This window comes from Leopardus geoffroyi, chromosome A1 (assembly GCF_018350155.1).
Source record: "Leopardus geoffroyi isolate Oge1 chromosome A1, O.geoffroyi_Oge1_pat1.0, whole genome shotgun sequence".
Taxonomy (NCBI): Eukaryota; Metazoa; Chordata; class Mammalia; order Carnivora; family Felidae; genus Leopardus; species Leopardus geoffroyi.
The window spans coordinates 176,287,488-176,305,216 of NC_059326.1; the positions used below are offsets into that span (position 1 = coordinate 176,287,488).

A 17,729-nucleotide genomic window follows, 5' to 3' on the forward strand; every position below is an offset into this window, starting at 1 on the left:
GAGCTGTCCTGCCAGAAAACACAGCTACAGTCTCCCCTCCACAGCCACCAACATTTTGTGTGTGTGTGTGTGTGGATAATAATCAAATTCAGTATTTTTTCAATCAAGGCTGAGATAATATGGAAAGGCTCACAAGGAATAGGAAGGCCTAGACCAGGGCCTGAAAGGCTAAGAAGATTCAGAAATGCTGCCCCCTCCCTGTGAGGGAGAAAGGTGATGTTTTCCCCTACTTAATTTCCCCACAGGAGTTCCTACTTAGATAAATAAACCCTGATCAATGAGAACCCAAATTTTCCCAAGGCTTGCATTTTCCTCTAGATGCATTTTGGTGGGTGGTCCTCTCTCAGCAGTTGGAATAATCCAGATGATCCTGGGCAACTTGGAAGGAAGCAAGTCTGTACTGAAGCCAAGAAGTAATTTTTTCCCCCTCCAGCTTCCCAGGAGAAAGGATCCCTGTGGGTCATTGTGAGGCTGGAAATAAAGGGAAGCTGAATCCCACCTCATCCAGATGGTTGGTGGTTTTGCGCATGCTTAAGGGGTAAGGAGGAGGAGGGGGTTGAAAGCTTTTTGGTATTGTTTAGAGTATTTTTCTTTAAAAAAAAATGTTTTTAAAGCTGGGTAGAGGGGCGCCTGGGTGGCGCAGTCGGTTAAGCCTCCGACTTCAGCCAGGTCACGATCTCGTGGTCCATGAGTTCGAGCCCCGCGTCGGCCTCTGGGCTGATGGCTCAGAGCCTGGAGCCTGTTTCCCATTCTGTGTCTCCCTCTCTCTCTGCCCCTCCCCCGTTCATGCTCTGTCTCTCTCTGTCCCAAAAATAAATAAACGTTGAAAAAAAAAATTTTTTTTTAAAAAAAAATAAAGCTGGGTAGAGCCAACTACAATATAGGAGGAGAAAAATGAGGAGAGGTGGGTAACAGTGCTTCGATGTGGCGGGGAGGTCCAGAGTCCATCCACACCTAGAAACATTTCTGTGCACCTCTGGCTTGCAGAAGATCCCCGTGGGAGGTCCACCAGGGGCAGGTCCACTGAGGTTGGCCACAGTGCCTTTACTAAGGCTGGAAGACCAGCCTCAGGTTGCACCCTGGCCTGGGGCCTAGCTGGAGTCAGCTCCAAATCGGATCTGCTGCAGGCTGAGCAGGTGAAGCCGCCAGAGGTTCCGACGGTGGGTGGCTGGATTTGGTAGTCTCTCCAGCCCTTAGGGCTCGGGAGTTCGCTCCTCCACCCGACAAGAGTCGCCCAGAGGCCAGACAGCCCTCCTCAAATGCTAAACCTGGTTTTCCTCCAGATGCCAGCGAGTAAGGTTGCCCATAGCCGCTGACGCCTGCTCTCACTAGCCTATAGCCCAGATCAACTATTTTCGTGGTTAGGTAAAAAACGAAAAGAAGTCCCCTCTCCCGGCAAAGCGAGTCTTGCATCCCAAGGCTTCCCCTAGACACATCGATTTCAGCCGGGTATTTCCTCTCGGCCGGCCGGGTTGGGAGTTCTGGACCCCGGCACCTTCGTGCTGGCCCCCTCCTCCCCTCCTCATCCTCCCACACTCCCCCAGGGGCAGCAGGGCCTGGCCAAGGGCGCTGCGTGTGACCCCGAGCGGAAGGGCCCCAGTCTGGGTCCTAATGCGGGTGGCGTCTCCCTTGACAGGCGGCGTTTGGGGACAACAGCGGGGACGGGAGATAAGGTGACATACCAGAGCAGATTTGGTGTGCGCGCTGATACTCCTCTCCCGACAGGAAACGCGGAGCTATTTAAAAGACCCTATCGATTACTTTATCTCTCCCAGAGGAAAGCTTCTTGCCGAGAGACAAAAGATGTTCCCTACTTAGAGATACAAGGCCACAGCCTTCCACACACATCGGAGGGTCTGCACAAGCGACGTCCAATTAGGCTGCGGGGAGAGAAGAGCCACGTTCACACCGCAGACTGCACAAATGCGTGCGTGCCAAGAGGGCAGCGGGAGCGCAGAGGGGAGGAAGGGGCATTTCACAGGATCATCCTCTGTACCCTTTGAAATTTTTTGACACAAAGTAAGTGGCTGTGCTCTTGAAGCACAAATGTGTACCCGTGTCGTTTCAGCGTATTTAAAGCACACCAGTAAGCACATGCAAAGTTACTGGTCGCTGTGAGTGGATTCCACACACGTCTGCAACGTAAATGCTCCGCTGTGCTCCTTTTCAGGGCTTGAATGTCTACTTAAAGTATGGAGCTGGGTCCACACAACCCGTTATAGGGCGCCCATTTTGTGTTCGAATTCCCGCATTTCGCCCATTTGCTGGGGCCGCAGAATGTCCCCGGTGATATCCCCGATGACACTGAATGTGCTCCGGAGTCCCGCAACTTGCTGGCCTCTGGGTTCCCTGAGCCGTGCCCGGAGGAGGCTCTGGGTAAATGCTGATTGGACCGAAGGGACAGTATCGAATGGTTTTCCCCGGTACAGCAATTTGCCATCTACGCACTCGCAATGTGCTCCACCTGACCGTGGAAACTTCGCGGCGTTTCCGCAGAGCAGGTTGGAAGGCAAGACAAGAAAAGAAGATGCCGAGGAAGGAAGGGTGGCGGCAGGCCACAGGAAGGTTAGATCGCTCGCTTAATTTCCAGCTGAAATTCAACACAGACCAGGCCGCAGCAACCCAGGGCTGAAGCTCCGGGCGCCGCGGCCTGGGTTGTCCACGCGAGCCAGGGACGCCGCACAGATCTGGGCTCAACTCTTCTCCCTCCGGGAAGCCACGCTGCCCCAGGCCTCGCCAGCCCCCCCGCGCTTTGGACAAAAACGGCTGACCGTTCGCCCAGCCCCGCTTCTCCCCAACCTTGCGCGCTCACGCCCAGGGTTCCTCCAAGGCCGCAGTTCCCCAAGCTGCACCCACGCCAGGCAGGTACGGATCATCCCTAGAAAATCCGTTTTCCTCTTCTTTGTGTTCCGAATCGTTATCCGTCTGACTCAAGTGTCATCTGATTTCTCCAGCCGTGACCTTCAATGACGGGATCCTGAGGGACTGATTCGCGCGTCCCGGCTCTCTTGGCCTCTGCACGCTGTTTTCGCTGAAGCGGTTCGTAGCGGTGGGGTGTGGGGGGTTGGGGCACCAGCGGGAACACCGAAGAGAAAGCGCCAAATTAACACAAAACGACAACGGAAGCTTGAAAACGACTCCCTCCGATCTGGCAGATCCTAACGCGAGTTTTAACGTGGGTCATATCGACGAATTCAAGATATATTCGGTTTTAGAAACATACTCCCCAAAGCACAAAAAAGTGGCTTACACAAAGATATTAACAAGAAAACTGTCAATGGCAAAAAACGGAAAGGAGTTGCTCTTAGAAAAATGTAGATGCCCCCCCAAAGGCAATGTAGGAATAATACTGAAATCTGCAGAAAATGTCTCTAGAAAGATATATGTTTTAAAAACTGGTGACCGCCTGAATGGGGATGGAAATTAACTAAGAGGCCCAAGGAAATCTTCTCGAGTGATGCAAATGTATTTGTATCTTGAATGTGGTGGTCCTTACAGTGGTTTACTCCCTGTGTCAAGACTCATGGAACCGTATGTACATTTGAACTGTTCATTTTGTTTTTGGTACATTATGCCTTAATAAAGGTGGTTTGAAAAATAAATAAACCCACTAACAATTTGGCCTTTAGGGAAGGAAACTGGGTAGCTGGGGGAAAGGCATGGGACACTTTACATTGCATCCTTTTCACCTGTTTGTTTTGGGTTTTGTCATTGTGGTTTTTGTCATGGTGTAATATTTATTCAAAATACATAAATAGGATGTTGGGTGATGTGAATATAAAGCAATTGTTAAAGAAACCAACAACCGCAAAAACAGAGATGCTTGTACACCCTGTTTTAGGGATTTAAAAAAAAAAAAAAAAAAAAAAAAGCATGCTCTGTCCAAGCCCAGAAAATATCTTGGAAGGGGCAATATCTTTAGTGTTCAGATTTGCTCTATTTGGGTTTTGGTCGTATGTTTAGCACACCAACGAAAAATGAACACCCAGAACTTTTCCGGTGGTTATGTGTGATGTGAGTGGCTGTCATCTCCTTGAGGACTCTCAGGGCAGGCCGGCCACGGAAGCACGCGACAGAAAGCCACAGGAGCAGGAGGGAGGGTTTCCTCCGGCTCCCGGAGGAGCAGGAGCAGCAGTGCGCTATCCCGCTTAGAGCAAAGAGGAGGAAACCGGCTGTGTTGCCGAGGGAAGGCCAAACCGCGAGGGCTCCAGACCTGCCTGGGGCGCAAGCAGAGCCGCCCAAAGGCTAAGCAGGAGGGCAGGGAGCTTCCTGGCCGGAGAGATGGGAGTCCACCAAACCCACAGCCTGTCTGGGACCAGTAGCTGCAAGGGTCCCACCTCTGTTTGGGGGAACTAGGTATGAAATATCTCCACTTACTGCCCTGGAAGATAGGGGAAAGTCTATAGATTCCAGATCTGGTTCGGATTCAGAGCTATTTCAGAAAGGTTTTTGGAGGCTGTCCCTCAAGAGACAGATGGACAGTGGGCCAGAGACCAGGGGCCAGGAAAACTAGCTGGCCTGGGGACAGGGCCTGGGTGGGGTTACCAAGTCCACCAGCCAACTTCATTTGCTGCCCCACTCAGCCATCGACCCACGGGACCTTCGACCAGCGAGCCAGTGCACTGAGTAATGTGAGGGGGCTGCATTCCCGGTGACCCCAAGACTTGGCTCTGCTGCTGGGACAGGTTAGGGGCACATCATGAGAGCAAATTTGCTGGTGGCGGTCAGGACCATTAAGGTTCTGTCCCTGGATAGTGTGGGACAAAGTCCGTCCCACTCCCCTCTCTCTGGGGCTCTGCGAACCACCGGACTCAGATTTCTTACTGCTGATGGCTGAGCTCCAGTCCCTCCATGGAGATTTCACTGGATTGCTACTTGGGCTGCCTGTCTCAAACTGTACACACCTTTGATTAGTAAAGTTCAGGAGGAAGGCTCAGAGATGTGCATTTTTTCAACATGTGCCACAGGAGATTCTAGCCTAGATGGTTACCACTTTATTCACTACATTTGGGGCTTATCTTGATTGTGGTTTTAAAAATCTCTTTAAGGCAATACATGCTTGTGGTGAACAACAAGAAAACAAAAAACAAAAGAAAGAAATTGTCCTAAAAGATGTACTGCGGAAAATGTCATTTTCTTTTCCTGACCCCGCTCCCCGAGTTCTCTTCCCCAGAAGCTTTCATTACCATTTTCTTTATCCTTCCAAAAAAATCCATATAACTGCATATATGTACATATGGCCATTTATAAAATACAAATTCTGCCGTATTGATTTTTAATGTACCTCAAAATATATTGATTTTTGATGTACCTCAAAATATATCCATAGAGATGCATATAAACGTAACTATTTCTCATGGCTGCTAGTATTCTGTTCTACTGCTGAACATAACTTGTTTTTAACTATTCCCCTAAGGTCAACATATTGGGTTTTTTTTTAATGTTTTGATTCTTTAAAAGATTAAAACTGCAACAAAAAATACTTTTCTTGTTTGCATATACCTGTAAAATAGAGTCCTAGATGTGGGAATACTAGTCCAAAGGGCTTATGCCTTTTTTTATTTTGATAGTAACAAATTATTCCAAAGAGATTTATCAATTTACATTTCTAATCAACAATGCAAAAGAGAGACTAAGAAGGGTAATTATCAAACTTTTTGATCTTTGCCAGTCTGACAAGTGAAAACAATTGCCTCTTTGTGTTTTAATTTGCCTTTCTTTCTTTCTTTCTTTCTTTCTTTCTTTCTTTCTTTCTTTCTTCCGTTTTATCAGAAACGTTCACCTACTCTTGGCCAATTTTTCAATTGTTTTCTTGAGTCATTTTCTTATTGATTTACAGGAACTCTTTCCATATGGTGGAAATTAGTTTTTTGTTGTCATTATTTCTAGTATTTAGCCTGTATGTTTTTTCTCTTTGATTTTATTTATGTTTTCTTTTTTGTTTTTGCTGTGCACAAGTTTCTTTTTATGCCATCAGGTTTATATAGTTTATTTTTATGGTTTCTAGATCTTTAGTTCTCCTCATCCACTCTCCCAAATATACAAACACTCCAAAATTATTATCTTAATCATCTATAGCACTTTTGTGTTTCGATTCTTATGTCTAAATGTTTAATCTTTCCAGAATTGAAAGTATTTGGTGTAAGAATAATCCATTTCTCTCTAACACCACTTCACTTTATTTTAAATGTGTACTACACTCCCTCAAATAGTGTAACATCACAATTGGCAGGGACCTTATTTCCCATCTTAAGGAGTTTCACAATCACCAACATGCCTTGTCACCAAACCCACTGCCCAGGTGAGTCCAGTTAACAACCTGGGATGACTCCCAGAACAGCACAGCTGAGGAGGGACCTTAGGTGCAACTAATAACACCAAGAAGAAAACCATGAAACTGGTGACCAGCGAGGGAAGAAAGATGTGCTCAGGGTCAGCCAATCAGTGAGAGAGGCAAGACCAGAACCTAGTACTGGCTCATGGTCCGGTACTCTTTCTGGTACAACTCTGCATCCTTCAGAGTCTGTGTGACTTGGGCTGTGCAATCCCAGCATCTGGTGCATGGGTGGGTGGGGGGGCACCCAGTCAATGTGGGTGAAAAGATGCAGGAAATCATGTCCAGCATCCCATAGTGACTAGGCTAGGAGTCACTTGGAGGCTGCGGGGGGGGGGGGGGGGGGGGGGAGGGATATCCTGGCCCTCTCTTTTCGCTTTTCCCCTCACTGCCCTCCCCCCGCCCCCCTGCAGAGAGATACACTCATACACTCATACATAGATGTACATAATATCCACCAGCCAGGTAGATCTGTTCTCTGCTTCCCCCTTCTGTGGGCCTCAGGCCCTTCCTATGGCTAAGCAATTTCGGACAGACAGCCCTTAAAGCACTTCAGGGGACTTCCTGCCTGTCCTAGCTAGCTAGCAGAGGCTGATCCTAGGGCAAAAGCCAGACAGATTATAGGGGAACATGAAGATAGCATTTCCAGGGCTCTGTTCAGACTGCCCAGATACAGGACCAGCGACATGATTTGTAGGGCCCTGTACAAAATGAAAATGTAGTGCTTCTTGTTCAAAACTTATCAAGAATTTCAAGACAACATCAGCAGAGCACAGGGCCTTCTAGGCCAGTCTTCATGGAAGGACAGGGTTAAGTATCAAGGGAGAGGAGAGAAGAGCCTTCCATCCTCTAAAGCTCTAGATTTTAGGGTAAAGTGAGCTGGGAGTTATGCTATTCATAATAGCAAAAAGGTGGAAACAACCCAAATGTCCACCAACTGCTGCATAGAGAAACAATGGGTATATATCCATACCATAGAATATTATTCTGCCATAAAAAAGAACAAAATACTGGTACGTGCTATAACATGGGTAAATCTTGAAAACATTATGCTAAGTGAAAGAAGCCAGTCACAAAAGGCCACGTTTAAAATGATTCCATTTGTATATGTCCAGAATAGACAAACCTCTAGAGGCAGAAAGTAGACAGATTTGTGGTTGTCCAGAGCTGAGGGGGTAGGAGATGGGGGAAAGGGTTGAGGCTGATGGCTAAAGCCTACAGGTCTCTTTTGGGAGTGATGAAAATGTCCCCAAATTAATTGCATGATGATTGCACAGCTCTGTGGTTATACTAAAAAATCACCGAATTGTGTATTTTAAGGGGATGAATTGTATGGTATATGATTAAATATCTATTAAATCTCAATGAAGGTGTTACCAAAGAGGAGGAGGAGGAGGAGGGGACTTAAATTTCTCCCTCTCTTTCTCTCTCTCAGCCAATCTTATTGAGGGAAGCCCCTCCCTCTCGTCGGTGATGGTTTTCGGGCAACCCTGCATCAGCCTGGTCCTCTTCTCCAGCTGCCCGAGTGTGTGTGTGTGTGAACGAGGGTGGGGAGGACAGCGTCTTGCTTCCTCTCCAGTTGATGTGACTCTAGGAGGCAGCCACGTGCAATAAAAGAAAATATGCACAATCCTGTAGTGAGTCCTGCGTCCGAATCCTAGCACTGTCACGTTCCATCTGTGGGACGTTGAGCAAGTCAGGGCACCTCTCTGAGCCTCTTTCTCCTCTGCCCAGCGCTGGAGATCGTGTGCCTCACTCAGTGAGAGCTCTAGAAACAGCAGCAAAACCAGGATTTGATCCGGGCTGAGCCACCAGCGTGAGGCGCGCCCCCCTGCAGGAAGCATCCAGTGGCGCGGAGGGCCTCCCGGACGCTTCGGAAGCCAAGGACCGGAGCGGTAGCCCTCAGAGTCGTCCCCCACCCCCAACCCCGGGCCCGGAAGGAAGCCAGGGCAGCGGAGGGGCCCCGCGGCCAGAGCGGGGAGCCGGGTTGAGGGCCGGGAGCCGGGCCGCAGCCGCCGCTGCTCATCCATCAGCCGGACGAAGAGCAGAGGCGCGCTCTCGGCCCTCTGTTTGCTTTCTCGCCAATTATTGCCGCGCCGCAGCCCCTTTGTTGATACAGTAGTCCGAAAAAGTGCTAATGTTCATTTATCAGGGGGCCCGCCGGGGACTCCCACGAGTTGCGATTCTTCCCAAAATATAAACATGGGGCGAGCGTCCCAGACAGAAACCCCCATCTGTTTCCCCGGCGCGGGCGGAGAGCGAGGCGTTGTTGAAGATAAAGCCGCGGATAACGCCGCCTGTCTCCAATGGACGTCTCCCCGGCGCATTAATGACATTCCCGGTGATAGTTCCAGCTTATCTTTCAATTAATCATATATACCTTTTGCGGCCGGCCCTGCTGATTGCAGGAAAGGGGGGCCGGCTTGGGCCGTGCCGATCGCTTTTTCAATTAATAATATTTTATGCGCGTAGAATGCGCTCAAGTCATCTGGAATTTGGCTCATCTTAAAGCCCCAACTCTTTAAAAGGCGAGGAAATAGATGGATAGATTTTTCGATCTCTCCTCTCTGCCTCCTTTTCACTCTCTTTCACTCTCTCTCTCTCTCTCTCTGCTTCTCTCTAGGCTGAAAGATGTTTGTTTGTCCTGTTAGTTTGGCCAAAGTGAGGCTTAGAGAGGCGGCCAGGTTGGGTCAGCCGCCCTTGGGAAGGAAGACGTGTCCCTAGTGAGTCTGGAGAATCAAGTTTCGTACCTCCCCACCCCCAACCACTGTAACTTCTATTTAAAGAAAACAAAAAGTTTTAGTCACTCAGAAAGTGAGGACTGCAAAGAAAAGTTAGCAATTGCTCTTGGACATTTCTCTGTGGACACCAGCATGGGTCGCCCAGTTTCCATTTTGCTGGTATTTATCCCTTTTTTTTTTTTTTTTTTCTTTGCTGGATTTCCTCTCTGGTAACGCTAAGGTCTGTTTTAGAGCCAAGGGAAACTACAATTGGATTCACTGAGGGTATAGGGAGTGGAGAAGCCACTGATTTCGTCCAAATAGAGAAGGTTTTCTTTCCTCCCCTTTTCATGACACCTGACCCACAGGTCTATCTGTCAGCCCTGGGAACCATACCCGAAAATAGGTGATAAATCTTAACCGCCTTGATTTGCAAAGGAAATGCCAAGGTGTTTTTTTTTTCCTTCCTGCAGAACTATCTCTTAAACACACACACACACACACACACACACACACACACACACACACACGGGAAAAAAAAAACTAAAAACAGGGATCCCGGATGCAGCCTCGATGTCCCCCATTAAACGGTAATATTTCAGGCGCTGGCTCACACTAATCTTTCAAACTGTCATCGCAAACCGCCCGACCAGCCTATTCACTTAACAGCGCTCCCAGGACCCTCGCTTGGAGCTCTTTTGAATGAGACATTTAATTGAATCGGATGTGGCTCGTTTGCCAGACGTCACCGCCTAGGCGATAGGCATCCTTCCCCACTCCCCCCCTGCCAAAATCTTCAAAGGCGAGGTAGGCCCCCAAACTAGGTTAGTTGAGGACGATAACCAAAAGCGTTGCGCAGAAGGACAGAAGAGAGGCCACTGGTCTGCAGGTCCCTCAAGGAAGAACCCGAGTTGGGGCCTTGGGAGATGGGTGAATGGCAAGGGTTTCTGAGGCTTGAGAGCACCTCCCCCCACCTCCCCCACCCTCCACACATTTGAAAAAGGTATCTCTCTGCAGACCCAACTAAAGATTCCAGAAACGCACGTCGACCCTGGCTGGAAAATTCGAAGATAGATTTCCACCACGAAGGCCTGGGCCTGGTACTGGCACCTGGCTCCTGGAAGTCGGATCCGAGAGCTGCGAGACCGCGGGAGGGCCTCGCGGGGGTCCACTCTCCTTCGCCCTAACCCGAAGGCCACAGGTCCTGGGAGTGCGCGTTTGACAGTCCCCCCCCCCCCAAAGATACCAGTGTGAGGCCTGTGCTTAATCCGATCTCGCCCTTCCCGAGGCGCTGCCATACGGCTCACCGCCCTGCTTGAGCACCCAAAGGCCCATGTCCCGGACAGACACCATCTTGTCCCTGTTGTTACCAAACTTGTGCGTTGCCTCGGTGCTTCGAGTGTGAATTCGGGAGTCTCGGCTGTATGCCATGTCCTTGGCTTGCCTTTGCCCCTGCGCGCCACTCTTCTACTCCAAGCACTTCTACCCCAGTCCCCAAACACGTACTTTGCTAAAAGCTGAGCCTCCCAAGTCTCCATTCTTACAAAGTCCCCACACCACGCCCGCGCCTTCCTGGCGTAAGTCTGGGTTATGCCTTGTGAAAATCGATGCGGTTCTCCTAACAAGCACCACCAACTAGAGATAAAGTTAAGGCAGCGACCTTAACCTGGGGGCCATTCTGCCTGCCTGGATCTTGAAACTGTACACAAAACAGAGCGCCTCTCTGCAGTATTCTGGGGGTGAGGGATAGCCCAAGCTTTCATCAGATCTCCCAAGAAACTAGGATGAGGTGGACCAGCACAGGGTCTGGCCGGGTAGGTAGCTTGCACTCCTGAAACATTGGTAGATTTGTCGGATGGAGATCACTTCTTAACTGACCCTGGGGCTAAAAAGTAACACCCCGTGTGCCCAGCCCTTCCCCCATGCTCCTGGCCCCGCTGCCGCTGCCATGGGATGCCCTCCTGGGAGCCAAAGCCAGCACAGAGATGTCTGAGAAATCCCTTCCGCGATGGGTTCCGGGGATCCCTGCCTGCCTGCCTGACAACTAAACCTGGGCTGGAGCCTGAGGTGCTGGGGCTGATGAGGCCTAGAGGCCTTGCTGCTAGGCCGGAAGGACAGGGGAAAGTAGGAGGCAGGAATAGTGGGCTCCAGGAAAGGAGAAACTAGGTGGTTGGGGAGCTAGGTCGCCCTAGAAGACAGTTCTCTTCTGGGAAGCTGAGCTGACCGCTGGGATTCTGGATTTGTTTCATTATTAAGGGGATGGTCATCTCTGAGAGGAGGCTGATAGCCACTGACGCTCCCTGCAGTTGTGTGTGTGTATAACCTACACTACTACCATAGAAGGTGGCCACCCACAACCCCACAACTGCCCAGCGTTCCTGGGGTACAGGGCACTACTGGGGCATGACCGGCCCTGTAAGTCAAGCCAAACAGAACCCCCAAATTACCCAGAATCTCCCCCTCCTGCCATTACCCCAGAGCAAACTTTCTCCCCGGTGCTTCTCTTCTTATACAAAGTCTTCCCTTGCATAAAAAAGTCTTTAAGACTCCTGGAAATGACTCCCCCCCCCACCCCCCCAGCTCCCCACCCAATCCTTCACTCCTGCATTCCGTTTTCGGTGCCAAGGAACATTTCTTCAACCCCCAGATCCACCCAACCTGGCCCAGACTCCATATCTAGAGAAGAATTAGGTCCTTTCTTGTATATGCGTCTCAGTGGGGGTTTCAGGCTAGTACCGTAGAGAAATCTCAGGCTACAGGAGCAATAGGAGAGCCTTCCAAATGCTTCGCGGCCCCTTTAAAAAGCTGAACAGGATTTTTTTTTTTTTTTTTTTTTTTTTTTTTTTTTTTTTTTTTTAGCCCTATGACTATATTAGGTGACACGAAACTGCTCATCGCTCCTGTCATCGGGGCCCCCGGCCCAATGGCAGTCTGAGTCCCCCTCCTCTGGCCTGGTCCCGCCCCTCTTGCCCCTTGTGCTCCGCACTACCTGCCGCCTGGCCACAACCCGAGCAGGGAGGCGGGTGCGCGGGCGGGTGGCGGGCACCATGCAGGGAGGCTGCCAAAGGCCGTGGGCAGCGCTGCTCTCTGCCGCCCACCTGGCGCTGTGAGACGCGCGCTGCCACCATGTTCCCCAGCCCTGCGCTCACGCCCACGCCGTTCTCGGTCAAAGACATCCTGAACCTGGAGCAGCAGCAGCGCAGTCTGGCTGCCGGGGAGCTCTCCGCGCGCCTGGAGGCCACCCTGGCGCCCGCCTCCTGCATGCTGGCCGCCTTCAAGCCCGAGGCCTACGCGGGGCCGGAGGCCGCGGCGCCCGCCCTCCCGGAGCTGCGCGCCGAGCTGGGCCCCGCGCCCTCGCCCGCCAAGTGTGCGCCTGCCTTCCCGGGAGCCCCCGCCTTCTATCCGCGTGCCTATGGCGACCCCGACCCTGCCAAGGATCCTCGAGCAGATAAGAAAGGTGAGAAGGAAACACAAGCCCCTGCTCCCTCCTGGGGTCGCTTTTGTGTCCCCAGCCGCCGCCTAGAAACTCTGGCCTGGTGGAGGAGACGCGAGTGCTTGGGCGGAGGGCCGAACGCAGGGGGCTCTGATCCTGAGAGACAAGGTCGTCGCCAGGGCCCCTGAGCCTCGCATCCAATCGGAGGTTTAAAAGAAATGCTGGATTGAGATGATCAGAAACAAGAGACAAAAGAAATATATATATATTTTTTTATTTTGGCCTAACAAAGCCCCAGGAGGCAGCAGCCTCACTCAACGAAGTTAACTATCGGTTTGTGGCACACAGAACAGAGAAAGAGATATTCTGTGTTAGGATTGTTGGCGTTGTTTTTTTAAATCTCTTCTGGATTTTTAAAGGTCTTTTCAGAATCTGCCAAAAACACCTAAACACAAGTTAAAATTCTGCACAACAGACATAATTTTGCTGCTCACAACTGGAGAAAGGTCCAGGACCTTCTATAGCCCACCGGTAACCCGGGTTTGTGGGGTTTTTCCTCCTTTGTGCCAGGACAGTGGAATCTTTGGGAACAAGGGCCTTGAGTTTAAAATGAGATACTGCCGGACCCTCAAGAATCTGATTAGCAGCTTTATTTTTCTGGCACAACTTCCCCAGGCGACCAGGGCCCAGGGGTTCTCTCCTGGAAAAAGTTAGGAAATGCCGCGCGGTAAAGTCGCGAGTCAATGGAGGAGATGACTGAGGAAGGTGGCCGCATCGCTCCGAATGCCATCCCAGGATCGGGGAGAGGGGAGAGGCTGGCCCTGGAGCAGAAAGGGAAACGCTGGGGAGACTTTGTTCCAACACAGGGTCAGGGCGAATCCGAGGTGGCAGGGGGCGCCGGGCGAAGGGCCGCCATGAACCGAGAAGGGATCTTTCTGGCCTAGAGAGGTTTGTCTAGGAGCAAAGGGAAGGCCCGGAGACAGCCGCTGGCGGGTCAATTCCATTGACCACTACCAATTCGACTCCAACTCGAGTAGGCGGGCCGGGCAGGTTCCGAGGCTGCCTGCCCACCCGCGGTTTCTTGGGCGCCGGACAAGCCCCGTGGCGGCTTCGACCAGCAAACCAACACCTTTTCCCCTTCCGTTTATTCGGGGTTCTGTAATTTTGAGACAGTGTGACCGATCCTGGGGTGAGGCCTTGGTTCCCTTCACTCAAATTCTCAAGCCAGAGTAGCCTTAATCTAATTCGCCCCAGGGCTTCACCCGGTTTTATTTTCTTTGCAGCCTGAAATCTTAAGTCACAGTCCGTCTCCCTCACTAGAATGTGAGTCCCCCCCCCCCCCCCCCCAGGACAAGGACCTCTGGTGTTTTGCTTTCCAGTGCCGAGAGCCATGCCTGGCATATAGTAAGCGTTCAACAAATGCTAACTGGGGGTCGGAAAGCGAGCTGTCGGTGGCGCCCAGTGCACGCGGCAGAAGAGACGCAGCCAAGCTGGGCGCTCCAGACAGGTCGGGGGTGGCACCCGCTAGGGCTAATTACCTCGCAGGCGCTTCGCGGATCGGGCCGCTCCGACCTGACCCGGCGTCCTTCTGCCCCTTTGTTTCCCCGCAGAGCTGTGCTCGCTGCAGAAGGCGGTGGAGCTGGAGAAGCCGGAGGCCGACGGCTCCGAACGACCCAGGGCGCGGCGGCGGAGGAAGCCGCGCGTGCTCTTCTCACAGGCGCAGGTCTACGAGCTGGAGCGGCGCTTCAAGCAGCAGCGGTACCTGTCCGCGCCTGAGCGCGACCAGCTGGCCAGCGTGCTGAAGCTCACGTCCACACAGGTCAAGATCTGGTTCCAGAACCGGCGCTACAAATGCAAGCGGCAGCGGCAGGACCAGACTCTGGAGCTGGTGGGGCTGCCCCCGCCGCCGCCGCCGCCGGCCCGCAGGATCGCGGTGCCCGTGCTGGTGCGCGATGGCAAGCCGTGCCTAGGGGACTCGGCGCCCTACGCGCCGGCTTACGGCGTGGGCCTCAACGCCTACGGCTATAACGCCTACCCCGCCTACCCGGGTTACGGTAGCGCGGCCTGCAACCCTGGCTACAGCTGCGCCGCTGCTTACCCGGCCGGGCCGCCCCCGGCGCAGTCGGCCACGGCCGCCACCAACAACAACTTCGTGAACTTCAGCGTCGGGGACTTGAACACGGTGCAGAGCCCCGGGATTCCGCAGGGCAACTCGGGAGTGTCCACGCTGCACGGTATCCGAGCCTGGTAGGGAAGGGCCCTACCTGGGGCGCCCCGACCGATCCCATCTCTAAAGAGGGACACGGACTCTCGGGGGAGGGAGGACCCCCTGACGTGTCTCCGAGTCCCTTGGATTTCACGTTCACTCCCGCAGGGGCCTAGGAGCTTTTTCGGCCCTATGCCCCTTTGTCCCCATGCTCGGGAGAGTTTGTGGCCGCGTTTACAGAGCTTGCGGCGAACGATCGATCCCGCAACCTGGTGCCTCAGCCGTCGTCCCCTGAGTGCCCTCCAAACGGCCACGGGCACCCCCAACCGGCTGAACACAGGCCAGTTGGGACTGGGAGCCCGGGTGCACCTTTCTTCGAGCCTGGGCCCGGCGCCCGGGCCCTTGCTGCCTTGCCGCCGCCCACCCACCCGTATTTATGTTTTTACCTGTTGTTGTAAGAAATGAGAATTCCCTTCTCATTAAAGAGAGTGCGCTGATCCGCATGTGTGCTTCTTTCGGCTTGCGGCGCTCGAGAAACTGACTTTTGAAGGGATTTTTAAAAATATTTATTTATGTTTGAGAGAAGGTGCGCGTGCCCGCAGAGGAGGGGCAGAGAGAGACGGGGCGGGGGGGGGGGGGGGCGCAGAGGATCCGAAGGGGGCTCCGCGCTGACTCCAGAGAGTCGGTGGCCGTGGGCTTCCAACCGTGAGATCATGACCTGAGCAAAGTCCGAGGCTCAACCGACTGAGCTACCTGCCCCGCCCCCCAAACTGAATTTTAGAAAGCAGAGCGTGCGTCCCGTCCAGTCTGGTTTAGAGTTGCAGGTATAGGCATTCACTGAGCAAATTGATGATGATGATGATGATGATGATGATGATGATGATAAACAACTCATGCTGGGTCCTTTGTTAGATACTTCCTGGCATCGTCTGGTGTAATCTTCAATAATGCCCAAAAAGGAGGTCCGATTTTAAAGTTGGGCAGCTCCTTGAGAGGTCTAATGACTTGCCTGTGAGTAAACAGCCAGTTGTGGTAGAGGTTCTACTCCAGGTCTCACTTCACAGAGGGCCCTTGCCAGAACTCCCAACCTTACCTCCTTGAACCCTACCAGTCCGGCACAACTGAGGGGCTGGGCATTAAATGGAGAGCAAAGGGACCTGGGTCCTAGGCAGTTGGAGCACACCACAATTCATCCTGCTTGAAAGAACACCTTAGTCCATTTTACAGTCCCGTTTTTAGATGGGAAAACCTAGAATCGAAAAGCGCTTGTCAAGCTTCCCTGAACTCCCCAGCGCCGCCAGGAAGAGGGCCTGTGACCCGTGGCCCCAGCCTCACCAGCTGGTAGGCTCCACGGAGAGGTGTCCTGTCCACCTCGCTCACTCCAGCTGTGGCTATGCCACAAGAATTCTAAGGGTCAGGGAACCTCCCACCCAAACCCCACTGCCGTCGGTCGTCTCTTCTCCGCATTTAACGAATTTTGCTATAGTCATGACCTGTGAATGCTACCGGCCAGGTTTTACAGATGAGAAACAGGCTCGGGGAAATTAAGCTAAAAACCTGCTCACCGTGAGACTTGTTCGCTGCACGCCTTGGTTTCTTCGTCTGTAAAATGTGGATGACAAGAATACCTTGCTCTGAGCCCAGCTCCTACCAGTGCGTCTCTTCTGATTCCAGCCTCCAGGGTTGGAGGAACTGCGCTTCTTAAAGGGGATGAAAGGGTGGGGGGCGGGGAGGAGTCCGAGCTTTGAGTTCTAGTGGAATATAGGTTTTTCTGAGATTTCCCCCCAGGAATCGCTGGGCTGGCCTCGTGGGGCTTAAGGCATTTGGCGTAGAACTCCTGGTCGCAGCCAAAATACTGCTTGCAGCCTTCAGGGACCCAACGCGACTCATGTGCCCTAGCGCCGGGAAGAGTCGCCACGCCAAGCCAACCAGGAGCCCTCCTGCTGACGTGCTGGGGCCCATGCAGCACTGCCAATGCCTGTCCTGTCGTCTCTTTGGGTAAGTGTTGCCCTCAGACCCGCCACACCCTGCCAGTGGAAGACGGGAAGATGCCAAGAGGTTCCAAAAGCTACCGCTTTCTGGGAGCCGTGCAAGGTGCTGAGCTGGATGCCACGGGGAGCACACAATCCATCATCGCAGGGTTCTGCACTTGGCTTTGTGAAGAAGGGGAAACGGCTGAGCTCAGGGCTTGGCTTTGGGCCCCCGGATTTATTCCCTCTGCTCTAAGGTCCAAGCCAGGCTGGCCAGTGCCACGGGGAGGAGGATGTGTTCAGTTCAGTCCCAGCGTTCCTTGCTCTGGGCCTATGACTCTGCTTTGTGCCTTTACCTCCAGCGTGTTGGGCGCTCCCTATCCCTCTCAGTGATGCATGCCTTGGTCCCATCTCCTAGAGGGGCACACTGAGGCTCCACCAGGCCACCAGACTAGCCTGATGGCACTCTCCTACCATGCATACCCGGCCCACAGGCGGCCTAACTCACACACTCACAAAAATTCTTCTATCTGGAATTCACGCATGTTTGAGCTCTTAATCAGATCAGGGTATTTGCCCACAACCTCCTGGGGTCCTACACATTCATTGGCCTTTTTCATCTTACACAGGTCTACGGTAACATTAGAGAGAATATTTCTTTCAGTTAACATTATACAGTGAGGATTTTTCTTTTTTAAAATTAATTAGTTTAAGTAAACTCTACCCCAACCTGGGGTTTGAACTCACCACGGTAGATCAAAAGTCCATGTTCTGCGGACTGAGCCAGCTAGACACCCCTCGTGAGGATTTTTCTATGATGACTCTCTGTCCTGTCCCTCCAGGTACCAGCTGAGTGACTGCAATGTCTGTCACAAACGGATAACAATACCTGGCTGGCACTGGGCTTGTCAATTGCCGGGACTCCCGACTAAATAAATGCTTTATAGGGGTTCTCTAATCCATCTTAATTTGCAAACGATGAAACTGAGGGCCTGAGGTTACCATAATGGTCAAGGTCATACGTTTCCCCAGCGTGGAGCTGGGAAACCCATCAGGCTTGTACTGA

At 52.3% G+C, this 17,729-nt stretch overlaps 1 protein-coding gene and 1 long non-coding RNA gene across 2 annotated transcripts; both read left to right on the forward strand.

Moving 5' to 3' along the window:
• Window positions 1–866: 866 nt before the first annotated feature.
• On the forward strand, window positions 867–3,886 carry LOC123610466. The gene is made up of 2 exons (XR_006718149.1): window positions 867–2,865; window positions 2,955–3,886. It is a non-coding gene; the product is annotated as an uncharacterized LOC123610466 (long non-coding RNA).
• Window positions 3,887–11,955: 8,069 nt separating this feature from the next.
• Window positions 11,956–15,190, forward strand: NKX2-5 (NK2 homeobox 5). The gene is made up of 2 exons (XM_045501141.1): window positions 11,956–12,511; window positions 14,098–15,190. Exons 1-2 carry the CDS (start codon window positions 12,181–12,183, stop codon window positions 14,736–14,738), a joined length of 972 nt encoding a protein of 323 aa, XP_045357097.1. The 5' UTR covers window positions 11,956–12,180; the 3' UTR covers window positions 14,739–15,190.
• Window positions 15,191–17,729: the final 2,539 nt, after the last annotated feature.

Bases quoted from the DNA above. Each gene is read 5' to 3' on its own strand.
- NKX2-5 (XM_045501141.1), top strand. From the start codon at position 12,181: ATGTTCCCCAGCCCTGCGCTCACGCCCACGCCGTTCTCGGTCAAAGAC. The intron at 12,512-14,097 runs GTGAGAAGGAAA...GTTTCCCCGCAG, and splicing joins TCCTCGAGCAGATAAGAAAG to AGCTGTGCTCGCTGCAGAAG.